At 36.2% G+C, this 8,935-nt stretch overlaps 2 protein-coding genes across 2 annotated transcripts in view; one reads left to right on the top strand and one right to left on the bottom strand.

The window, feature by feature from the left end:
- Positions 1-1,499: 1,499 nt before the first annotated feature.
- Positions 1,500-4,968, top strand: LOC102598833 (E3 SUMO-protein ligase MMS21). Its single transcript, XM_006348215.2, has 7 exons — positions 1,500-1,668; positions 1,760-1,831; positions 2,991-3,101; positions 3,200-3,310; positions 3,704-3,843; positions 4,411-4,496; positions 4,570-4,968. The coding sequence occupies exons 1-7, from the start codon at positions 1,573-1,575 to the stop codon at positions 4,722-4,724; spliced, it is 771 nt and encodes a 256-aa protein (XP_006348277.1). The 5' UTR covers positions 1,500-1,572; the 3' UTR covers positions 4,725-4,968.
- Positions 4,969-5,416: 448 nt separating this feature from the next.
- Positions 5,417-8,935, bottom strand: part of LOC102599159 (uncharacterized) — a 9,897-nt gene continuing 6,378 nt past the window's right edge. The window contains exons 4-6 of the mRNA XM_006348216.2: positions 7,827-8,083; positions 6,731-7,566; positions 5,417-6,640 (exon numbers count right to left, since the gene is read on the bottom strand). Of these exons, the coding sequence (XP_006348278.1) occupies positions 5,518-6,640; positions 6,731-7,566; positions 7,827-8,083 (2,216 nt within the window). The 3' untranslated portion in view covers positions 5,417-5,517. The remainder of the gene's footprint in view (positions 6,641-6,730; positions 7,567-7,826; positions 8,084-8,935) is intronic.

Below are 8,935 nucleotides of genomic sequence, written 5' to 3' on the forward strand. Positions count from 1 at the left end.
AGGGTGGGGGAGGGGGAGGGGGAGGGGGGGGATCAAGTTGAGCAAATTGAAATATGACACCTTAATTAACTATCTCGATTTAATCGATTTTGAACCAAACAAATTTTAGAGTAATTGATCATGACTCGTTTATTGATTTGACCCGTTTTAATATGCACAAATTTAAATCCACCCTCCATATCTCACCTCTATCTCCTATATAAATGCCAACAATAGAAAACCATTATCATTTCATTTCAAAGTCCCATATATACTCTTCCCATCCATTATTTTTCCAACATGAATAGTTCCTTCAATTCCCAAAACTTGCAAAAATACTCAAAACACAACAAAAAAAGGCTAAATCAAGAACAAGTTAGGCTTTTAGAGGCGAGTTTTGATTCAACTAAAAAACTCGATCTAGAGAAAAAACTCCAATTGGCAAGAGAATTAGGGGTTCCACCACGACAAATTTCGATTTGGTACCAAAATAGGAGAGCGCGATGGAAAAATCAGTGCATGGAAAATGACTATAATGCCCTTCAAGTTAAGCTTGAAAATGCATTATCTGAGAAAAGGCAACTTGAAAAAGAAACTGAAATTCTTCAAGGAGAATTGGAAAAAGCAAATGAAATGTTAATTGGACTGAAGTCAGGTGCACAAGGGCAAATTAGGGAATTTAGACTATCTAGTTCATGTTGTGAAGATGTGATTAGCTATAGTTCTAAATGGGTACATAATTATGAGGTTAATTATTGTAATTTGCAAATTGATGAACTTTATCCTATGATAGGTGTGGAAGAAGGGACCAAAAAATGTTGTTCAACTTGGTGAAGTGAATGAGAATTTTGGGAAATTTAATGAGAAAAAAAATCTCATATTCTCAATTGTACAATATCTTTCTTTCTTAGAGACTTTATTCGCACACCTAATAATTTCTCTCTCAAACAAAATTTTACGTGAGCCATTATATGATGATTTTGGGCTTATCTTGTAATTTAACGTGTGACGTTCACATCATCTGAATGTTTATGAACACCCAAGTACACATGCTACCTTTTTATTGTATATGTGTCTCGAATAAAAACTACGAGTGAATTCAGTAAATCAGCTCGTAAACAGGGAAAGGTAGTAAGTCAAGCCTCACATACGCCATTGTTCCACCATCTATTTGTCTAGGTGATAGTGTGTTTTGTGACGGTCTACAAAAAAATTTCATTAGACCTCACTTCATTAAGAGTATCACTACACTTTATATATATATCTTTTCTAATTAATTTTTAATATGAAACTTCGCACTATTTAATGATGATTTATTGGTAATTTATAAGTTCAAATAGTGATACTAATTGTAACTTTCTGGTGTGAATATTATTTAAGATGATTTGGGGGAAGAAACATCATAAATGGAACTTCCAGGGCCTTTTTGCAAGCAGATATAAAATTAATGCCTAAATATGTATTTTCATAAAATAGTTTTCTGCCCTCGCGCTTCTACTACAAAAAGGTCACTTTTTTCCCTCCAAATTTCAGAAAAAAAGGAACAAATAAAATCTAGTGTTTCAGTTCAAACGTCGCCGTAAAATACTCAGAATGGCGTCGACGTCCGGCGCAGGCAGCGGCGTAGCTGCCGGAAGGATCAGATCTCATACATCGGCGCTGTACTCCGACAGTCAATCCCTCATCCTTGTATTAAGCTTGCGCTCGCAACTTTTGAAATTGAACTTTAAATTTCAATTTTTCTCGTTCTTAATCGGACTGCTTTCGTTTTCTATTGCAGGAAATTAGGAAGTCTGTGACTATGATGAAAGATATCGCGGTCCACTTGGAGAGAGATGAGAGAACCCAAATGGTACTTCATGATAAACCCTAGTTATATGTTCAATTTTTTTTTAATTCTTAAATGTTTCCCTTGCAATTAGTGCTATGTGAGCGGTAGATGTAGTATTGAACTTGAATCTCACCTTAATTTTTTACTTTTACATTGGTTAGTTTGAATGCTTATAATTATCTTAGTTTGTGCTCCCTCGGCCTCAATTTATATGGTGTTTGACTTGGACTTTTGAAATTTGTGGTTTAAAACACTTGTTGACCATTAGTGTGACTATGAATCAATCATGAAGGGTCAGAGGAGAATTTTTAAGTTAAATTGTTTTTTTATTATAGAAAGGTGTCATTCTTCTTGGAATGGACTAAAAGGAAAAGTGTCCCATAAATTGGGACAAAGGGAATAGTAGTTTTGGTAATTTGTACGTTATCTTCGTCTGTCCGTCCCAATTCCAAACGGTTTTGCTTTAACTTGATGTGCTTGTCAAATGACCAAGCTTAGGTTCACAAAAAGCTTTTGAAAATAATGTACTAGACAAGCTTTTCAAAGAAATGGTAATATTGCTATTTGGGGAGTTGATGCAATATTTCTTTTTGGATACATAATTCATAGTAGTCTCTATGTAGTTTGTAAAAAAAAAAAATTTTTTTAAAGAAGTTAAGAAATTTATGTTTGAATTCACACCAAAAATTTGATGTGCTTGCACCTAATACTGCAAATCTCACATTCTTTAGGGACGAGGGGATAAATTTCTAGAAATACTACCAAATTTTGAAGCTTTGTTAGAATAATCATGTACATAGTCCATTGTGTTTCTTTTGACTTTTGGTACCAGTGTAATCTGCAATAGGAACTGAACCTCTAGTCAGAAATTGAACAAAATACCGGTTCAATGAAGCTATTTGAAGGTTATGAATATCCTAACTAATTGAAGAAAAAACTGGCTTGATAGTACTCGATTCCACCTATCAGTATGTAATGACTGATGATAGAACACATAAGGTTAGTTTCCTCAAAATGTTTAGGTGAATTATATGTTGATAGCTAGCAGATGATGTGATATACTGTAAAATTGTTGATGTTAAGAAGTTAAAAACTGATCCAAATATTGTTCAATATTATTGGGAACCATACAATTTCTTTCTTGATGGAATGTAAATGATTTTGGCTTATTCTGTTGCAGGTAAAAGATCTTGAAGATGGTGTTGTTCAGTTGTTGGCAGCATCTGATGAGTGCATGCATCTATCTGAGGCAATTCAGTCTATAGGTGATGAATTAGAGCCTGGGCCAGAGGTGACTTTTCGTTCAAAATATATATATTGATCTTCTGCTGCTCAGCTTGGACTGTTAAGGTTTCAATTATATGCATTCCCTATGTCATTTGTCTGCAGCCAACGAATTTTAAGAAGAAGTTTGACGAAGAAATTGCAAAATCAAAGGCTAGATCATCGTCTCACACTCAGAACCAGTCCTTGTTGAGAAAATTCCGGGAAGCCGTCTGGGTATGTTTTTCTTGTTAGTTGTACAACTTTTTGCATTCTTGTTTGGAAGAAAAGCAATCTTACTTATATTGAACAAGAGCACTGAGAAGAGAACTCAACCCTCCTGTGCTGAAAAAACAACAAAGAGAAAAAGAGCGGTAAAGAAGATGAAAGAGAAAATTAATAATAAAGAAGAGAGATGGTCCCAGCAAAAGGGGAGACTTTTTCCTCTTGAATGCCACCATCTGCTTTCTCCATTTAACCATGTCCACTGGATGACTATTTCCATTTGAAATCTCCATTTATAGTTTTGATTAATTTGTATTCTAAATTTATTAACCCGTCCGTTATATTATTTAAGGGCTCTGTTGAGTAACCTCCTATGGGTAATTGAGCTCTTTCTTTCTTCTGCAGCATGTTCATCACGAAGGACAGCCAATGCCAGGTGACGAGCAGGAGGACATTGTAATGACCAGTACACAATGCAACCTTCTGAATGTGACTTGCCCATTAAGTGGAAAGCCCATTACTGAACTTGTTGAACCAGTTCGTAGGTATGGTGAATATCTTTCTTCCATTTCATGCATATCTAGGTTTCCAATGGAGAGGGTGCTTTAGACACGAGCATTTGTAGATAGTTACCCATGTAAGTGCTTTACATTTGCATACATATTTGATATGATCTATTCTCCCACTTGCCACTATATTAAGGTTCATTGCTCTGCGTATTCTTGATTCAGATGCTATAACCTCAATCCAGTACACTGCTTCTGACTCAAATGAGGCTTTTTATCACTATATTGTAACTAACTCTCAATAGAACTGTTGAGCCCAACAATTGGCTTTATTATAATTTCTTTGAGTTATTAAGTTGTAATGCACATCGGTAATTAAGGCGCATCAAATTCTATTAGGGTGCGGGAATGCTTCCTTATATTTTCTCTTCTCCCCATCTAAGAATTTTACACACAACCTCTTTTTTTTTCTTGCATTCTTAGTTTTTTACTTTTACCCAGTAATTCTGTATTTAGGTGTGTTACATCAGTAACAGGCTGATTAAAATTTGTCTTAGAAATTCATGTTCATTTAAATATATGGTTTTCATATTTTGTTCCTTGCAGCATGGACTGCAAGCATATATACGATAAGAAGGCTATTATGCAGTACATGAAGTCCAAAAGCACACGTGGCCAATGTCCCGTTGCAGGTATTTGTGATTTTCCTAACAAAAATGGGTTCCTATTCATTCAACAACTAAATGCAAGTTAATTTTCTTTCAGGTTGTCCGAAAATTCTGAAGGCGCAAAGGGTGTTATGTGACCCTTTCTTACTTATAGAAATTGATGAAGTCCGCTCTATGAGTAAGCAAAATGCTAGACCTGATGCGATAGAAGATTTTACTGCGCTGGATGAAGATGAAGATGAAGATGATTGAGGGTTTTGAGGCCCTGATGGACTGTTGACCCTCTAGAATCTAGATTTCTAAATATTCAGGGTTCTACTCATGAACAGCTTATGTTTTTTGTGGAAAAAGAAAGCCTTGTTTTAATCTTTTGGAAGTTTGGAGCGGAACTATTTTGGTTCTCTTTCCCAAGAAGGGGTCATGAATATTTTGAAATTCCTAGAAATGAACAACTTGTGCATACTTGTATAAATTGCGAATAGACCATTTTCTTTCATAACTTTGATCCATCTTTGCACCTCACGACCTGACCTAGTAGTCAATGAAGTGGATTGAAAATTGTGTTGGTGAAAAGATAGCAGGTAGGTACCTTGTATAGTGACAGATGTCGAATAGTTTGAGACGCTCCAAAATAAATATGCGATGTTAGATTGAGATGGAAGAATTACAGCTCTTATGTCCTACATGGTCTTACAATAACATACATAATGACAGTATCTGGATCAACTTTCATAAAGAGATACAATCTGGAACAAGATACATTTACCTAAAATAGAATCTGTCAAAGCTCAACAACAGTTAGTTCAGAAACTTAGGTAAACTAGAAGTAAACAATAATGCGTCCAGCGCCTCAATTACAGCAGCAGTTAAAGAAACAGTACAGAAAATAGACGCAACAAAGAGTCGAACCACTGATTGTTCAAGATTTTTTTTTAAAAAAGAACTGAAATAGAAAGCCAAAATTTTGATTTTTTACATCTCAGAGTTCAACTTATACGTATTACATTGCAGTTCATAAAAAAAAATTCCGGCATATGCCAATAAATCAAGTGGTTTTTTTTCTCATTACTATCCACTCTACAAGAGAACAAAGGCATAAAGTCTCAAATTTACAATGAGTAGAGACATCCTTCTCATCTAAATTGGTCAGTACACCATCTCTAAATATAAACTCCTGAGACAAATTCTGAGAAGATTTGCATTTCTCAGTTTGGACACTGCTTTTCAAATGGCAGTTGCATTCTATCAGCTTGATTAACCTGTTCTCTAAGTTTCTACATTCACACAAGTTAGTTTGCTTGCATTCAAAGGATTCACTGTACCTTTCTTGTACTCGCTTCTCATCAAACGAAGTTGAATCATCAGCAAGCAACCATACCCTCAAAGCCGAATGAAGATTTGCAGCTAACGAGGCCAGAAAGTCATAAGCATCCTCTACTATAAACTCGGCCTTTTTAAGTCCCCACTCGTAGGAAAGCATTTTTTTCAAGGTGCGCTGAAGGTTCAGCAGGCACTGAGGACAGCACCGATATAAACACACTATGCTAGAATCAGTAGAAAGATTGGAAGATATATTTGAACATTCAAGACCTATGCTATTGCCAACAGACTTTTGGTTGCTATCTCCAATTTGAAGGTTGTTCAGAGTGGTCAATCTGCCATTTGAGTTGGAACTCAAAGTATAATTAGAATGCTCAATGCCACAACTGTCCTTGGAATAATTACTACCATCCTCTTGAACATCATCAATGTTTAACTCCATGAGCCCATTAGATTGTCTCTTTAATACACAATCTCCAATATTTCCTAAATGTTTGTCAGTATCATCTGGCATGCATGAATTATCATTAAGAACACTGTGTACAGAACAAGTAACTTGCCTAGAAGGGGCAGAATGGTTTACAGCCACCAAGTGGAGAGGCTCGTGTTCTACAGCTCCGATATCTGGAAAATTAGAAACACCATTTGCTTCTGGATTAGCAGGCGTACAATTTTCAGCAGTTAATTCTGGACGACATGTTTCTAATGTCTCTGCTTTGTCAAGGGGTTCTTCTAGCTCACAACCTCCCTCCCTCAGAGGTGTATTCTCAGGAGCATCAGCGCTTTCTGGAAGTCCAGCACAACCAATCTTTGGGTTTGCCTCTGCAAGTTGAGAGTCTCCCCCTAAACTGAAAGTAAAGCCATTTACATTAGATGTAAGGCTGGCAATAAGAAACCAAAGAAAACTGTACATGAACTACAGTTAGAGCAAAACTTACCTCTGCAACGAATAAACCCAGCTATTAACCATGTCATCGAGATAAGCAACTTGGGATAAAAGACGAACAAATTGATACCTATCCCTCCCATTCCGAATTTTATCATTGATCTGTTCAACCAGAAGCTCAAGAACTTTTCGAACCTCTGCAGAAACTTCTCTGACGGATGAGTATTTGCCTCTGTATGCCAACAATCCAATAGCTATCAGGCCTCGCACCATACAGTATTTCTCTTTGCCTTTATTATTGTTGGGTGGAAGGGTAACATTTCCCGTTGAGATAATAGGACGAATGACACAAGAATTGAACGGCCAACCCTTCCAAGGTCCATTTATGTCAACACAAGGACCTTCTCTTAACTTGGATGTAAACCAGCAAAGTTCAGCAAAATGAGGATATCGCAGAATTTGATAGCCAAATGTGGTAATTGCTAACATCAAGTTTGATTTCCCTTTTACATTTCTACTGTTGGCTATTGCAGAAGTAGGAAGTGGACATTGTTTATTCACAGGCTCAATGGTTGATCTAAGATCTGACCTCTGACATTCTATGGCAGCATTGCCCTCAGATTTATCACTAGCTTCATCATTGCATGTCTGCAAGTGGACATGGTTTGTACGATGAATCAGCTGAATGAAGTGCTGAGCTATATCTTTTGACAACATCGCGGCTGAGGAATCAATCAGACATTCTTGATCAAAATTTCTATCAAGCTGCTCAGAAAATCTAGAAACTGAATCCTCCAAGGGAAACGGGATACTGCTGTTCAACGGCTGACTTTTAAAGAACTGCCTCACTCTAACAGGGAGTGCTTCCAATGGCACATCAGATGTAGCCTGTTTAAGGGAAACAGGAAAAGGGCGTGGGGTGCAAAAGAGTGAGTTCTTTAATTAAAGTTGTAAAGTACTTGCGCAATCTAGGATAGTCTTCTTAAAAGAATTAAAGAGAATCATATTGTATGCCACAAGTGGCTTTCTTGTTTCCACATGCAACCTTGCTGATATAATATGACAAAACATCAAGGTGTATTCCTTTAACATAATATTCAAAAAGATATAAAGGTCCCAAGGCAAATTTAAGGACAAAAGGCACATACCAGAAGCATCACGGATGTGGCCATGCATATACTTTCCACTTGCTCAACAAAGGAGCTCCACAGATAGGAGGCTCTTTTGAGAGCATCTCCAGCCTGGTCAGCACTATGGTTAAAGCTCCTTTCCTCGTCCTTGCCTAATGATTCGGGGTTTAATAAAGAGCAACCATCCTCTTGACAGACTAGGTCAGATGTCTCCATGGCCCATAAATCAACTCTTGGCATAAATATCATGCACTTCTCCACACTAGCACATCTCACTGCACAAGAGATACAAATTTACTACTTCAGTAAGATGTTTAAAATTTAACGAATCAATTTTAAAATAGAGAAAATACATAAAATCCCCCCTAAACTTGGTAGCAAAACTTACTTTAGTACTTTAACTTTACGGGTAATTATTTACCCCTAATCTCTTTTCAAGTGAAATTAATATCACCCTAAAATTATAATACCAGTCTCACATTGGCAAGTGTATTCCACACGCTCCAAGTCATTGATATGTCAGCGCCACATCATTGCCACATAGAACATTATTTAAATTTTGATTTTTTAAATTCTTTTTTTGTTTCTTTTTATTTATTCACAAATTTAGAAAGCAAATTTTTTTAGAAAAAATCAGCGCTTGTTCCTCAACTGTCACAATCCCCTTTGGTTAAAAAAAACAACTCAGTCACAATTGCAATTGAACAAACTCAGATTGATCCAAGATCTCAAAACTATCTCACAATCTCACAAAAACACATTTAATTTTGAAGACATTATCAAAACAATAAATAATGACTGAAAATTTAATTTGAGATGAAGAAATTGTAGATTTTTCATTAAAAAAAGCTTCAAGTTCATCACATTCAAACTCTGCGATAAATAATAATTTAGAAGCAAAAATAAATTATTGGCTTTTCTATTTTTTTCGTGTTCATCACACCCTTTTACTGATTCAAAGAAAATGGGGGTGTTTCAAAAAAAGAGAAAGAAGCTGGAAAGTTCTTCGAAGAAGAAAAAGAAAAAGGCGAGGCAAGTAGTGTTTGAGGCAGTGAGTCTGAAGAGAAAGAAAGAGAGGAGATATAGGATCAAGATGGGAGTTTCAAAAAAGGAGAAAGAGGTGGGGG

Source organism: Solanum tuberosum, unplaced genomic scaffold (assembly GCF_000226075.1).
Source record: "Solanum tuberosum cultivar DM 1-3 516 R44 unplaced genomic scaffold, SolTub_3.0 scf00096, whole genome shotgun sequence".
Lineage (NCBI taxonomy): Eukaryota > Viridiplantae > Streptophyta > Magnoliopsida > Solanales > Solanaceae > Solanum > Solanum tuberosum.